The 15,419-nt window shown below is 54.0% G+C and overlaps 1 protein-coding gene across 2 annotated transcripts; it reads left to right on the forward strand.

Moving 5' to 3' along the window:
• Positions 1-1,549: 1,549 nt before the first annotated feature.
• On the forward strand, positions 1,550-15,413 carry B4GALNT4 (beta-1,4-N-acetyl-galactosaminyltransferase 4). Of its 2 annotated transcripts, XM_010710880.2 has the most exons (19): positions 1,550-1,786; positions 3,116-3,217; positions 3,529-3,624; positions 3,884-3,974; positions 4,311-4,411; positions 4,776-4,843; positions 5,021-5,099; positions 6,518-6,584; positions 8,096-8,239; positions 8,484-8,593; positions 8,843-8,943; positions 9,288-9,370; positions 9,731-10,937; positions 12,073-12,380; positions 12,736-12,889; positions 13,669-13,741; positions 13,831-13,984; positions 14,307-14,433; positions 14,567-15,413. In XM_010710880.2, the coding sequence occupies exons 1-19, from the start codon at positions 1,565-1,567 to the stop codon at positions 14,679-14,681; spliced, it is 3,402 nt and encodes a 1,133-aa protein (XP_010709182.1). In that variant the 5' UTR covers positions 1,550-1,564; the 3' UTR covers positions 14,682-15,413. The 2 variants fall into 2 exon arrangements, with proteins under 2 accessions (XP_010709182.1, XP_019470856.1); XM_019615311.2 differs by lacking the exons at positions 1,550-1,786; positions 3,116-3,217; positions 3,529-3,624 and having other exon boundaries at positions 3,885-3,974; positions 4,238-4,411.
• Positions 15,414-15,419: the final 6 nt, after the last annotated feature.

Here is a 15,419-nt window from a genome sequence, read left to right on the forward strand (position 1 = left end):
CCAGATGTTTGGCCCTCTTTGGGGAAGGGAGAGGAGAGGGGATGCTCCTCCCCAGCCAGCATCTCGCAGGCAGGAGCCTTTTATTCTTGCTGCTGCCTCGCTGCAGGACCAGGAGCCAAACAATACCGCTCTGCAGCGCCTTTTGTCCCTGCTGTGGGGCTGGGCTTCCAGCGGCGTTGGCTTTGGAAAGCAGCGGGGCTTGGGGAGGGGAGAGAGGGCTCTGGGGCTGGAGGGTGAGATGAGAAGGGTTCATTCTCAACTTGCTGCTTGCTGGTAGTGATGCTGGCCTTTTCCTCCCTTTCTCAAGGAGGGGGTGTTTATTTTCAGTTGCAGCCAGGCTGATTAGCATTTGTTTTTTTGGGCAAAGACTGTCCTTGACTTTCCTATCCAGTATTTGAATTGCAGAAGAACAAACATTGCTGCGGAAACCTTCTTCTGTGGCTTTGCTGGTGCTTTTTTTCTCCTCCTGGCTTGCAGCCACTTCTCTGAGCACACCCCATCCCTGCTGAAGAGACACGTAATGGCAGAGAAGGGGTACAGGTGAAAACATTGGCAAGAGCATCTCTTGCTGTGGTGTCCTCATAGAGAGCTCTTCCTGGGTGACACGGTTGTCTCCAGGGTGGGCTAGAGGATGTAGGAACAGCTGCTGCTCTGCCTCCTTCTTGCCATAGGGGGTCTCCAGCTGGATCCAGTCCCATTCCTTCTTTCAACACTTCCCATCCCCATCAAGGCTGAGACGGGGCTGTGGGAGGAACGATGTGGGTCTGAAGACATGGGAGGGAGGCAGGGAGCTGCCAGCAGAAAGCTGGGGCTGCCAGGGCTGAATAATGGCTGAGAGCAGAATAAGGGGGCTTTAGAGCTTAATTTCCTGTTCCCGCGCTGCAGCCGCGCTGAGGATGGGATTTGTGCTGCCATCTCCAAGGAGATGTGGGCTGTGCGACTGCCCGAATGCTAATGGCATCAGTGCACGTACATCAGGAGGCTGCTGGGTCTGGAGGCTCCCCAGGCCTGTCCTGGGGCAGGCAGGAGCTCCCCAGAACCCTCAAGTGAGATGATGAAGAACATGGGAGAGTCTTGTTGATACCTGCCTTGCTGTTCCTGCTGTCCATGGGAACCCAACACTGCCACTGGGTTCCTCACTGGGCTATGGGGTTGGCATAGAGTCCCCTTTGGGGAGCTGCCACATCCCACGCTGGTTTTGAGGCTGTGGTGGGCATGGAAGAGACTGCCTAGGGCAGTGGGATGGCCCTGAGCTGCCAGAGCTCAAGAAGGCAGTGCTCTTAGATAGTTTGACTCTTGGTTGCCTTACGTGGAGCCAGGAGTTGGACTTGATGGTCATCTTGGGTCACTTCCACCTTGGGATATTCTGTGATGGTACGGTGCTTGGTCTGATTTTTGTTCGGCACCATCCCGACAGCTGGATGGGGAGCTGAGGTCCCACAGGAGCTTATCCCATCTGACGTAAAAGAGCTGTTGTGAGAAGAGTAATTAAAAGCAATGCTGATGAGCCGCTGCAAGCTGCTTAGTACGAATGTAACGAAGGGAATTGCAGCCAGGGCTATCCATGTCCACCTCTGCTGCAGCCTCAGGAAAGGCCCAGGAGCATCTGGTGGTGGTGAGACTGGAGGAGGCAGCCATGGTCTCACTCAGCAGATCCTGTGTTTGCATTGCAGATGGGGAGCGGCCGGGGGAGGTGACAGACCCCGGCAGGCGACCAGCAGTGGCCCAGGCAGTGGCACGGCAGAGGAAGGCCGAGGACTCCAGTGAGAGCCACGAGGAGGAGCAGGTGGGAATGAGAGAGCCGTGGTGGGAACAAGGTGGGATGGCAACTGTGAAGGTTCCTGGCCTGTGTTCCCTACAGACATGTGGCTGAGTAGAGCAGGGCACTCCAAGCCTTGAGTAGGTCCAAGGGTGGACAACCTTTTTGGTTCTCTTCAACAGCCCTGATGGTGAAAATTGAATTCCCTGACAGCCAGTTGAAACTTTCAGCGTTGTGACTCATGCCTGCTGCCTCTTGCCTTGTCTGAGAAGTCTGCCATGATCTGCATCCGTTACTTAGTTGTGCATGGCAGTAAGGTCCTGCTTTGCTGGGCGAAGCCGCCCTCTCCTGTGTCCTCTGCTCCATCCTAGGAGCCTCCTCTTGACTCAGTCCCATTTGTCAACATCTGTCTTACAGTGGAGAGCCCCTGAATTCAGAGCAAACAACTGCAGACCGAAAACTGAGATGAGAAGCTTTATTCCTGGTGTGCTCTGAGCCCCAGCTGGGCATTGCTGCAGATCTTGCTGTTGGCACCGCTGCTCCTTTGTTTGTCATCTTTTATTGTTGCAGTGTCCCCACCTGCTTGCAGGACAGTCTGGCCCTGATGCTGGAATGTTATAGCGAGGCTGTAATTGCATCCTTGCTTTCCGAGTGAGCACAATTATGCCTCCACCCTAACAATGCCTCCGAAGAGCATTGCTCCCCTCCTCCAGAACACTAGTGACATCATTTAGGAAAAGTTTGCTAATTATCTTCTTTGTACTGCACATTGTAATGGGCTGTGCTTTGTGCCATGGTTCTCCAGAAGAGCCTGACTTTCCCTCTTCAGCAAGCTGGAGGCAGGTGACTGCTCCCCTAATCCCTCTAAATTATGAGACACGAGTGATCGGATTAATCTAATCCCCTTTAAAGGAAGAGGGAGAGTCGGGAGGAACCCTGCTGCCTCTGCCTGGAGGCAGAAGTACAGATCGCATTATTGCCCAAGCTCCTGCTCTTTTGGAAACGCAGCCCAAAATAGTCCCTTTCCTATAGCCTGCCAGACTGGCGTTTAGTATGAACAGCAAGCATGCTGTTTTGGAGCAGGAGTACTTTCAGCAGAGAATGGGAAACAAGTTGAGGTGGAACGTTCTGAAGCCCTGCACTCTGGGATGCCTTGCCAACATTCTTCTGTAGAGAGGTGCCCCACTTTCCTTTGCATTCAGCCTTGAAAGCGTTCCCCTTGCTTTGGAAACGCTTGGCATCTCAAGTGAGGTATTTAGGCATGAGGAAGCATCCTGCAAGCACATCAGAGCAGTGTGCTGGCTGTGGCCCCACTGCCCCACACCTCTCATCCCCCATCTCCTGCTTCCTTGGCAGAACGATGGACAGGATTTGGATGGACGGTTTTCCAGAGGCTCACGAGCCACCAGACGCCCCAAACTCAACCTGACCAAGCAGGCTCTGCCCTGGGATGAGAAGGTACATGGACAAGGAGGTGATGGTGGAAGGGAAGCATGGCCGTGACCATGGTTTTGAGGGGTGGGGAAGAATCACGTGGTGTCTTCCTCCTGGTTCCAATGGGATGGGTGATGGTGGGGCTGGGCTTTTGCTGTTGTATCCAGAAGGGGAACAGTCCTTGCGTGAGCCTGCTTGGGAACTAAAAGGGTGCCCTCGCAGCACTGGGAGGAAGATTATCCACTGGGTTTTGGTGTTGTGAGCGTAGGGTTGACCCTAATGCTGTCCCTGGGAGGTGACTCACACATCTCTCCCTTCTTCGCCTCATTCTGCAGTACAAGGGGAAAGCGAACCTGCATGTTTTTGAAGACTGGTGTGGAGGAGCTGTGAGGCACCTAAGGAAGAACCTCCATTTTCCACTCTTTCCGCACGTGAGTCCCAGACCAGATGGTGGTGGGTTGGAGGGAAGGCCCGCTCGTCTCTCTCTCTCTGGCATGCAGGCTTTTGGGTTCCCTTTAGGGCATGTGATTGCCATAAGAGCCAGCCAGGCTTAAGGGCAGAGATGGAGAGATCTGGGTGATGATGGGACCTGTATGACCCCTCTGGTTTTAGGGGTACAAAGCCCCAGGAGGATGAGGGGTGGATAACGTTGGCACAAGGTGTGACCTGTTTGTACTTCTGCATCCCCAGACCCGCACCACGGTGAAGAAGCTGGCGGTGTCACCCAAGTGGAAGAACTACGGGCTAAGGATTTTTGGCTACATCCACCCTTTCAAGGATGGTGAGTGGGGATCTTGGGCCTCTTCTCCCCTTGCAGTGGTGTGGGAAAGCTGCCCTCTCCCTTTTCTTGGGCCACGTGAGGGCAGAAGGGGTTTTGGAGAGTCCTTGGCTCCCAGGCAGGAGGGTCTCTCTGGAGCAGAGATCCTCTTCCATGGTTTTCAATGAAGCTGAAGCACCGGTCCTATCCAGGACAGAGCAGAACGTGGGGTCCATGGCACCATGTTACTTCTGTCCATCCATCCCTCCGTTTCCTCATGCCACAAGGAAACGCTGTCACCTTCATCCAGCCAGCCCAGGACACCAGCACTGCTGTATACCTCTCCTCTGCTGTCCTCAGGAGATTTCCAGTTTTCTGTGGCATCAGATGACAATTCGGAGTTCTGGCTCAGTTCTGATGAGAGCCCATCCAACTCACGGCTGGCTGCCTTTGTGGGCAAGGTATGCACATTCACCCTCCAGACTTCCCTGCACTGGGGATGCTCCTGTCCCAAGGTGGGAGGTTTAATGTATGCTGTTGGATTTTCCTGGGGAACTGGAAAACCTATGGTCTTGATTCACACTTACATGCTTTTGGAATCTTGCTGCTTGTGTCCGGTGACAAGCTCCTGTGCCAAGAGTGCCAGCAGAGGAGGGGACAAGGGGACCCTGGGGTGGAGCCCTCTTTCCTGTCTGATGAGCCTTTCTGCACTTGGCACGGTGCCCAGTGGAGGCAGAGGAGAGCTTCTGTCTGTCTGTCTGGCAGGGTTTGGGCTTGTGCCTGCTTAGCTGGCAGCTCTTAGATGTTCATCTTTCCTTTCCCCAGCTGGGTACCGAGTGGACAGCTCCAGGGGAGTTCACCAAATTCAGCTCACAGGTCTCCAAGCCTCTACGGTAAGCTCCACACTGATCCTGACCTGCTCCCACCACAGCCCCTTCCCAAAACACCCAACACTAGCCGACACCTTAAAGGTGTTGGACACCATGAGTTAGGGTCCAGGGGCTCCACCCCATTGCCCTGACAGCAGTAGCAGCAATGTTTCCTAACCAGCATCTCCCTGTCTTGTGCAGCCTTATGTCGTCCAGGCGCTACTACTTTGAGCTGCTCCACAAGCAAGATGACCGAGGCTCGGACCACGTGGAAGTTGGTGTGAGTAAATATCCTCCTGTGCTGCTTCCAGGCTTGTTTCTGATCAGCAGCTCTCTATGGCCCATCCCATTCCTCCCTTTTTTTTTTTTTTTTTTTTTTTTTCCCTCCTTCCTTTGTCCCTATTAATTTCCGAATTGGGTAGGTAAATTTGGGGGTCCTTGGGGTTGGGGAAAAGGTACTTTAAAGGGTCCCTTTTTCCCCTCCTCTTGCCATATTCATGGAGAATTGGGCTGGGTGGGAAGATAAGGTCCTTTTTAGAGGAGCCCAGACTGTGGATAAGATGGAGACAGACAGGTACCATCCGGGATACTGAGATACTGACTGCTGCCCTGAAGAGCTGTCAGCCCACTCTACTGCCTTAGGTCCCTTTTTTCTTTCCTACCCCTCCTTTGTAGATACCAGCAATTTCAGATCTGAACTTGCCCACCTGGCTGCACAGCCCTGCTGTTCTCAGGAGCTCAGGCTTTTTTTTTTTTATTTTTTGGGGGGGAGGAGGGAAGGGGAAGATGTTGGCTCTTTCGCAAAGGTTTCCTTTCTCCCAAACACTCATTAATCACTGGATTCAGACTTGTGCTAGCAAAGCATCTCAGAGGCTGACAGCTCCCCTTTCTTGCGTTTCTCCTCCCCAGCACTCAGTGCTCTGTCTGAGTGCATGCAGTGCTGATAAGATCTGAATTTCTGATGTGAAAAAAAAAAAAAGAGGGGGAAATGTTTTCTTGCTGGAGGGAGGGAAGCCTCTCAGGTGCTTGTAGAGAGACAACAAAGGACCCTAATGCAATCCCTTGCTCTGGATATGTAAGGGCTTGTCTGTACAAAGGCTCACATCCATTTGGGGCATGCTTTTAAATGGCAGTCAAATCAGTGCAGGCAGCTGTGAAGACATTCTGAAGTCAATGCATATTTGTTGTTGTTAATGTGCTCCAAATCAGCTGAAGCTGGTCTAAAAGGCAGCAGCAGAGATCTGCAGGGGGTTGCTTCAGTCTGTTCCTATTCCTGCTTTTGCCAACACAGATCTCAGTGCTTTGCACTGGAGAGAGGCAGGGGAAGGAGGAGCTGGTTTAGGGGTCAATGAATGACAGCTGTGGGTCAGGGTCTTGAATCCCACGTTTGTGCTCCCCTGGTCATAAATGCTAGTTGGGAAGAAGCTGCTGCCTGGCCCAGAAGAACTACATGGGTTTGGGATATGTGGCAGCCAGGGGATATCCCCACTTCTAGGAGTCTTCCCTTTTCCAGCCATGCAGGGAACAAGCCCAGAGAACTACAGTTTAAAGAATGAGGTAGGTCTGGACCTGTGCTGGGATAGGGTCAGCCCTCCATCTCATTCCACTGCTGTGGTATTGGGTTGAGGATAGTTTCTGGGAGCTGAGGATGGAGAAGGACCCGTCCTCCCACTGATCCTCCATCTCCTTCTTTCCTAGTGGCGAGTTTTCCTCCCTAGCTTGAAGTTCGAGGTGATTGACTCCTCCTACATTTCTCTGTACACAGGTAAGGACCCTCTCAGGTGCTAGCAGCCAGCAAACCACCATGCTGCACTCACCTGGGCTCAAAATGTTGGTTGAAACCAGATGCAAGGGAAGATGGGTCCGAAACCCCCAGGGCTTCTGCTGGATAGGAGGAATGAGGCTGCAGCAGGTAGGGGTGATGGCTGCAGCCCTCTCGAAAATGGGATGTGTAAGTGCTGTGCCACAGAAATGCAGCTCCTGTGTCTGCTGCTCTCCAGCTTCCTCCTTGCTAACAAGGCTTGGCTCCTTTGGCAAGCAGCTCGGCTACTTGGCCTTGAGTTATGAGGAGCTGTCATGGAGGTGGGAATGGATGGCATAGGATTTAATTAAATCTATAGATCTTCTGCTTCCTGCCCCTTCGTCAGTCTGGCAGCAAGAAAGAAGATGATGGATGGGCCCTGCCCTGGCGCTCAGTGCTCATGAGGACTGGTCATCAAACACGCCCCGGAAGGTGTCACTGAAGCAACACGCAGGGATCAATAGGGAGAAAAGGGGTGGACGGGCAGGAGGTGGATGAGGTGCAGATAAATTTTCCCCAGCTGCTATCCATCAGCATCGATGTTCTCCCGCTTGCCAGCTCCCTTGGAGTCCAGCAGCATTTCCCAGGGTGCAGCCAAACCACTTTTGAGTGCCTATCCCCTGGGCTTAAAGCTCTGCCTCTTCCCTTGCTCCAGCATTTTCCTTATTTGGCTGCATGAGGATGCAGTGCAACGTGTCCCACGTCTCCCTATGCTCCAGCATGTCCCTATTGCACAAAGGAGCATTTTGGGGACTGCACTTGGGATCTGCCTGCTTCCCCCCAGTGTCTTTGAATACTGGGAACAGACAGCCCCACCTGGGACCAAGGTGACCAGGGCACGGTGACCTCCCTTAGTGGCACTGTGGGGGTTGGTGAATATCCAAGGACAACGTGTCACCCAAATCCTTAAATGGGAGAAGGGCAGAAACCAAGCTCATGTTGTATTCACTTGAGGCTTGAAGGGGAAGGCTTAATCCAAGGCTTAATTCCTGTGTCCCTGGGAGCCAAAGCCTCTGAGTGTTTCCACGTCTTGTGTTTGTAGTGAGCGATGCTGTAATCAGAGCTGGGGATCGTGGCTGAGATTGCCTGTACCCTTTTCCTATCTGTCATTAGCTGATAGCAATAATTGTTTGTCTCATTAGTCACAGGGTCTGCAAGCCTGCAGGCGGGCTGGAGGGGCTGGGTTTGCCCTCCCAGGAGCTGGGGACCTATGGGACATGCTGTTCCTGTGTGGGACACAATTTGGGGACACAGATCATGTGTTTGTGCACATGCCTCCTTTTGGGGGTGCATCCCTTTTGTCCCAGGTGGGTATCCCTGCTGAGACAGAGGGATGCAGGAACTGATGCTGAGTGGTGGGGTTCAGCCAGGATCCTCCCCCAGAGCCTTTTGGGGGGTCCCCAGGGCTCCCCTCATCCAGAGGATGAGTCCTGTGGTGTACCAAGGGATTCAGCCACCATCCTCTCCTCCCTCAGATGAATCGACTTTGAAGATGAACCATGTGGAGCACATCCCGCAGTCTCTGGCCAGCCACAGTGGGAGCTACCTCTGGGAGGCACAATGGGATGAGCACGGGGCTGACATGCTCAAGTCTGACCCCAGGGATACCTTCTTCCTCAGTAAGTGGCTGGGACTTTCCATTGCTCTGTGACTTCCTTTGGTCCCTTCCAACCCAAACCACTCTGTAATTCAATGAAGAAGACAGGACCTGGATGCTCCAGGTACCCAGAGCACCCCTCCTACTTTCTGCCCATCTCTGGGGTGAAGGACATCTCTTCTGGGGGCAGTTTGGGATGGTTTGGGCTACAAACTGTAACGTGGGATGGGCAGAGGTTGGGCTGAGCCACACCTGCCTCTCCTCAGCCCCTGCAATAGAGCCGTCCCGCGTGGAGAATGTGTTGGTGCCCTGTGCCTACAGCCCCACCTACGTGGTGAAGGACTTCCCCATCGCCCGCTACCAGGGCCTGCAATTTGTAAGTGTCTCTCTGTGATGCCTGGGAGGGGAACTTGCCAAAGCTCTTGCTCCTGTAGCAAGTCTTGGTTTGCCTGTGATGTTTCAACATGGTTAAAATCCAGGAAAAAATGTCTTTTGGTGGAGGGTTAAGTTGAGCCTTCCTCTCTTGACCCAAATGGGTTTGGGATGAGCGCTGTGTGGTGTGTTTGGTGTGCTGAGATGAAGCCAGCTGGGTGCACTGGTGATGGTGGAGTGCTTGGCTCCCCAGGTCTACCTCTCGTTTGTGTACCCCAATGACTTCACGCGCCTCACTCACATGGAGACGGAGAACAAGTGCTTCTACAGGGAGTCCCCGCTCTACCTGGAGAAGTAAGTGTTGGCGTGCATCCCCAAGCCCTGTCCACAGCAAAGGGCCACCTCCAGCCTGGCTCCCAGTTCATCTCCTGGGGATCTGTTCAAGAAAAGGGGAGATGTAGCACCTGAGGACATGGTTAGTGGGCACGATGGTGATGGGCTGGCAGGTAGACTAGATGACCTCAGAGGTCTTTTCCAACCTTATTGATTCTATGACCCCAGTTCCCATCCCAGGATGTTCCCCTGCACATATGTTTGTGTATGTGCATGGCAGTACATGCATGCCTGCTCGCAAGCACCTTTCCCCTGTGCACCCTTCTCTTATCTCTGAGACCTCATCTTTCATCTCTGTTTCACAGGTTTGGCTTTTATAAGTACATGAAGATGGATGAGGAGGAGGAGGACCCACGTCAGCGAGCATTTCTCTTCCTCAACCCAGACAGTGAGTCATGCCTGCCCACTGGCAGCTCTCAAGCATCTCTCAGTGGCTTGGCATGGGGCTGAGGACCTGGCATCCTAACCCACCAGCTCAGCTGATGGGAGATGGAATGCATCAGTGTGACTCCAGTGATATGCTTGGAGGGGTTAATTAGCCAAGGTTTGGAGGGCTTAATTACTGGAGTCTTTAGCCCCCATCCCTGCTGAGCATCACTCAGTGCCTGTCAGCTCTCAGTCTCCCTCACCCAGGGACAGTTTTCTCTTTGATCCCCTTAAGGAGACAAGCTTTGCCTGCTTGTCCCAAGCCATCGTGCTGCAGAGAGCAGGGACCCTTGAGAAACTTATTTCTGTCTTTGTTCCCTAGATTTCCTTGAAGATGATGAGGAGGATGAGGATACAGTGGACAGCCCTGAGGCCACAGACCCACCTCCCAAAGCCAGGAAGAACCTTGAGCTGGTATCTGAAGCCCAAAGGAAGGAGATTCTGCCCGTCACCAGAGATTATGGGGACTACCTGGACTACTACAGCTTCCGCCGCAAGCAGAGTCGGGCACGGGATGAGGTGGGCATGGGAAGGTGGAGCATGCCCCCTGCCACTCCCAGCCCCACAGCCACTCCTGTGGGTCCCCATGGCAATGGGGACACAGGACCTGGGCAGGAGAGAGTCCGTGGGAGGATGCTTCGATGGTTACCCCAGCAGCCCAGTGAGGAGGATGAGCTGGGGCTACTGGTGTCCTCCAAGCGTGCTGGGGTGCTCAGCCTTCAGTCTCACCTCTCTGTTCCCATCTTTGGTGGCAGAGCCAAAACACCAGGTCCCAGCAAGTCTGTAGTATCTAAGGAGGACAAAAAAACTCAGAAAACCCAGGAGAAGGTGTATGTGACCAGGCTGCAGCCCGGCAAACGCAAAGCCCCAGCCCAGGAGCCCGCCTTCCCCAGCATCTTCCTTTACCCAAAGCTTCTGAAGAAAGTGCAGCTTCGCTCCAGGACCCCTCAGAAGCATTCCATCACCTCCAACAAGCTTCGAACTGCCCCTGGCCACCGGGCCCCTTGGCTCTTGAGCAACATCTCCAAAGAGAGAGAGTCAGCCAGGAGGAAGACCAGCCGGGCGGGTGACAGGAGGTGGCAGCTGGTGAGCAAGCAGGAAGAACTTGGAGCTGAAGGGATCTTCAGCAAGGAGACCCACGAGGATGTGACCACTGCCCCGGGCAGGGTGGCGGTCACCACCGATTACAACTCCTCTGAGGTGACTCGCTCGCAGGGGACACGGGTGACGTCCTTTCTGAAGACATCAGAGATAACAGCATCCCAGCAGGAGGGAAAGGGCCAGGAGGAAGAGGAGGAAGAGGAGGTGTCAGACTACAGTTATGAGACAGGGGAGCTGCCGCAGAGCTGGCTGGAGGACTCCATCAACTGGCAGAGGACGTTCAGCGTCAGCTCGGTGGACTTCGAGCTCCTGCGCTCCGACTGGAATGACTTGCGCTGCAACGTCTCGGGCAACCTGCAGCTGAGTGAGAGTGAGGTGGTCGATGTGGTGGCCCAGTACATGGAGAAGCTCAACGAGAAGAATGGGGGGTAGGGAGGCAGCAGGGTGTGGGTGGGAAGTGGGGAGGATAGGAGGTGCCTTGGCCCCACTTGGCTTTTTGGGACCAGGTGGACTGGACATTGGGTTAGAGTGGTAAAGCAGCCCGTGTTGGAAGGGACCCCCAAAGATCATCAGGCCCAACCTCTGGGGTGGGAAATTACCTAGCACCCTGTCCTACCACACCATGAGAACCTCCAGAGGCGGAGATGCTGCCATGTCCCTGGGGAGATGGTTCCAGTGAGTGTTGTTTTCTCACTGAAAAAAATTTGTCTTTTACCAGGACAAAAACTCTCCTGGTACAGTCTGTACTTGTTGCCCCTTGTCTTCTCTGTCTGTAATACATTGATGAGCCCTTCCTGAACCTTTTCTTCTCTTGTGTGGAAAAAATCCAACTGCTTCAGACTTTCCTCATAGGACAGGTTCTTGAGCCCTCTGGCCATTTTTGTGGCCCTCCCTTGGACTCTCAAGGGGGGTTTCAACTCTTTGAAAAAGTAGATAATGGCAGGACAAGGGGAAATGGTTTTAAGTTGAGGGAGGGAAGATTTAGGTTGGATGTCAGGGGGAAGTTCTTTACAGAGGGAGTGGTGAGGTGCTGGAACAGCTGCCCAGAGAGGTTGTTGATGCCCCATCCCTGTAGGTGTTCAAGGCCAGGTTGGATGGGGCCCTGGGCAGCCTGGTCTAGTATGAAATGTGGAGGTTGGTGGCCCTGCATGTGGCAGGGGGGTTGGAGTTTCATGATCCTTGAGGTCCCTTCCAACCCTGGCCGTTCTGTGATTCTGTGACCCTCTTCAGCCTGTGCTGGGCTCTTTGATTATACCTTTCCAGGTGAAGGAGTGGGCACTTGTCTTTGTTAAACTTCATGCCATGTCCGCTTTGCCACCTTGCTCTAACTTGGTGAGGGTGCTATCAATCCCATTGTTCAGATCATTTATGAAGATACAGAATGGCATGGAGGCTAACATCCATCCTTAGGGGACCTCGCTTGTTACAGTCTGCCAGCCTGAGTATAAACCATTGCTTGCCATCCTCTCAAGTGCAGCATGCCAGGCAATGTCCAAGCCATCTTACAGCTGGCCCGCTCAATCTGTCTTTTGGCTGTTTCACCTGTTTCTCCTTCCTCCACAGTATCTACACCCTCTTGAGGATCATCAATGTGGAGAAGCGCCGGGACACAGCCCGGGGCAACCGCTACCTGCTGGAGCTGGAGTTAGCAGAACGGGGCCAGCGGACAGTTCGGCTCTCTGAGTATGTCTATGTCCTCTTGCACCAAGGCAAGCAGGATGACAGTGCTGAAGCCAACCCTGAGGGGCCAGCCCTGGGGGCCACCGAGGCCCAGCCGAGCACCTGGAGCATCCTCTATGGAAAGCCCATTCTGTGTCGGCCTCTGCAGCTGAGCTGGAAGCAGGACATCATGGTGCACTTCGTCGTACCTGGTAAGTGACAGCAGGATGCATCTCTCTGGCATGTCTCTTGCTGCCCACAGCATTCTCTGGTGGGATTTTGCATCCTCCTGGCAGATTCAAGGGGCTGCAGGCAGCCAGGAGGGCATGGCTGTGGCTTGAAGCAGTCTATGTCAGGCATTGGGGTTGAGGGACATGCCCACGGCTGTGGTACTGCCAAGTGCCCTTCCATAAGACAAGTGCTATCAGGGCTCCCAGGAGGCCAGACCCACAGCAATGTTGAGGTTATCTGGTGTAATATGACAGATTGCTGGTTTGGGGGGTGTTTTTGGGACCTCTAGAGTGGGGATCCCAAGGTCTGAAGAATGTTTGTGGCTGTGCCCGGCAGTGAAGAACCAAGCGCGCTGGGTCCAGCAGTTCATCTCAGACATGGTCAGCCTGTATGACATTACGAAGGATGCCAACTTCAACGTCATCCTGGTGGACTTTGACAGCGACGACATGGACGTTGAGAAAGCCCTGCAGGATGCCCGGCTGCCTCGGTAACCCATCCCAAGGATCCCTCCATCCTCTCCACATACCACCGTAGTTCTGCGCTGGTGGTCTCATAGATGGGCAGGGTGGTCCTGTCACAACCATTGGCTTGAAGTGACCCCTTTCTTCATAGAGTCATAGGATGATTTGGGTTGGGTGGGACCTTACAGCCCATCTAGTTCCAACCCCCTGCTGTGGGCTGGGATATCTTTTACTAGACCAGGTTGTCCAAAGTCCCATCCAACCTGGCCTTGAGCACCTCTGGGGATGGGGCATCCACATCTTCTCTGGGCAGCCTGTGCCAGTCCCTCACCACTTTCTGAGTAAAGTATTTCTTCCTATTGTCTAACCTAAATCTCCCCTCTTTTGGTTTAAAACTGTTACCTTTTCTCCCATTATCACACTCCCTGATAGAGGCCACACCAACTTTCCTGTATGTCCCTTTAGCTACTGCTATTTGTTCTCCCCAGAGCTTTCTGTTCTCCCAGTTCCCTGACTTTCTCTTTGGGTTTTCTCTGATCCAGGTGCATTACCTTGCACTTGGTCCTGTTGAACTTCACGAGATTCACACAGGCCCATCTCTCCAGGCCTGTTGAGGTCCCTCTGGATGCCATTCTTTCCCTCCTGCATGTCTATCCCCGCATGGTTTGGTGTCATCCACAGACTTGCGGAGAGTGCACTCAATCTCGCTGTCCATGCCACCAACAAAAGGTGTTAAATAGTGTTTGTCCTCTTGAGAAGGTCCCTTCTCATCACCAAAGCTAACTACCCTGCTCTCTCCCCTCAGCTACCAGTACCTACGGCGTACAGGGAACTTTGAACGCTCAGCAGGGCTGCAAGCTGGTGTGGACATGGTTGAGGTGAGGACACACTGCTCCACTTGGGGCTTCTGGAGCTCCTGGTGTGGCTTGGCTGTGAGCCTCCCACCTGTGTCTGTCCCCACCCTCAGGATGGGCACAGCATCGTGTTCCTGTGTGACCTGCACATCCACTTTCCCCCCAACATCCTGGACAGCATCCGGAAGCACTGCGTGGAAGGGAAGCTGGCCTACGCGCCCATCGTCATGAGGCTGAGCTGTGGCAGCTCCCCACGGGAGCCCAATGGTGAGGGGTCCCCTTCCTTGTGCCACCTTCCAGATGGGAGATATCACCTGAGTGTTGCTGTGATGCTGGGTTTGGGTTACAGCTAGGATAGGGTGGGTTTGTTCTGCTTTGGTGAGGTGAGATTTGAGCCCAAGGGTTCTCCAGAACTTGAAGTGTTACTCTGCGGACCCCAGTAGGAGGTGGCAATGATGGGGACAGAGCTGTGGTAGGAAGGGAGCACTGGGAGACAGATTGGGATGAGGTGTGAGCATGGATGTGGCTTCCTGGGAGCACCAGGGGTGATGGTATGGTAGGATGGGGATCTCACCGCTCCTCCCTCCAGGTTACTGGGAGGTGAATGGCTTTGGTCTCTTTGGCATCTACAAGTCGGACTTTGACCGTGTTGGAGGGATGAACACGGAGGAGTTCAGGGACCGTTGGGGCGGAGAGGACTGGGAGCTCCTGGACAGGTGAGGCTGGAGGCACCAGGACCCCTGTACCCCCACCTTTGTGACGGGAACCCCCATACCCCCACCCAGGACAGGGATTTGTCTGTGTCCATCCCTCATTTCCCTGAGCAGCTGCCCATCTGTCTGACTGCAGGGTCCTTCAGAGCGGGCTGGAGGTGGAGCGCTTGCGTCTCAGGAACTTTTATCACTATTACCACTCCAAGCGCGGTATGTGGAACGCTCACAGCAAGAAGTCGCCCAAGGACTAACACCCTGAGCCCAGCCCACAGCTAACAGACCACAGCCAGAGGTTGGCCACCGCTGGTGCCCACGTGTCCCCAACCCTCTGGTGCCAGCACAGAGGGCATTGTTGCCACCGGGGTCTCCAAATGAACCACGGTTACTTCGGGGTGGATATGGGGAGGGAGGGTGGGTGGAAGCGGGAAGGTGGATTTTTTCTTAAGGGTCTAATTTCTTAGTCAGAAATGAATTTATTAACTCATTAGCGCCAGGCAGTGGGCGTCCTGCTGTTGAGAGAGCAAAGCCTCAAGGCTGGGGGCCATGTCTTGCTGGTGATGCTGAAGGGATTAAAGTGGTACCTGAGCTTGCAGCCAGCACTAGCTCTGCATCCCCTGCACAGTGCCCAATGCCAGGCTGGAGGGCAGAACCCTTGTTGGGGGGCTGCTGGAGCAGATACCCTTGGGGTGGTGGGGTGTCTGCTCAGGGCTGCCTATCTTCTCTGTGGCACCCCTAGAGCCAGTGGTCACCTTGGATGGGAGAAAGCTCTGCCTTGACTGCTTTGGCTGAAGTGGACAAAGGGCAGAGCCCCTTCCTGGCCCCCATCAGCAGGGTGGGCTGGTGGGAGGGGGGGGGGGAAGGGCAGAGCCCAAAGCAGGTACAGGACTGGGGAGAGCAAATGATGTTTCCAAGCTAATTTCTGTGAAATTATGAGGTAGGAAGCTGTTTTCAGAAAGTTCTGTCTGTTTGTTTTTTTTTTCCTTTTTGTT

Source organism: Meleagris gallopavo, chromosome 5 (assembly GCF_000146605.3).
Source record: "Meleagris gallopavo isolate NT-WF06-2002-E0010 breed Aviagen turkey brand Nicholas breeding stock chromosome 5, Turkey_5.1, whole genome shotgun sequence".
Lineage (NCBI taxonomy): Eukaryota > Metazoa > Chordata > Aves > Galliformes > Phasianidae > Meleagris > Meleagris gallopavo.

What these genes read in the sequence shown, in the direction of transcription:
- B4GALNT4 (XM_010710880.2), top strand. Translation starts at nt 1,565, where the DNA reads ATGTCCACCTCTGCTGCAGCCTCAGGAAAGGCCCAGGAGCATCTGGTG. An exon ending in CGGACCACGTGGAAGTTGGT is followed by an intron (nt 5,100 to 6,517) that starts GTGAGTAAATAT and finishes CTTCTTTCCTAG; the next exon opens with TGGCGAGTTTTCCTCCCTAG. An exon ending in CAGGGATACCTTCTTCCTCA is followed by an intron (nt 8,240 to 8,483) that starts GTAAGTGGCTGG and finishes GCCTCTCCTCAG; the next exon opens with CCCCTGCAATAGAGCCGTCC.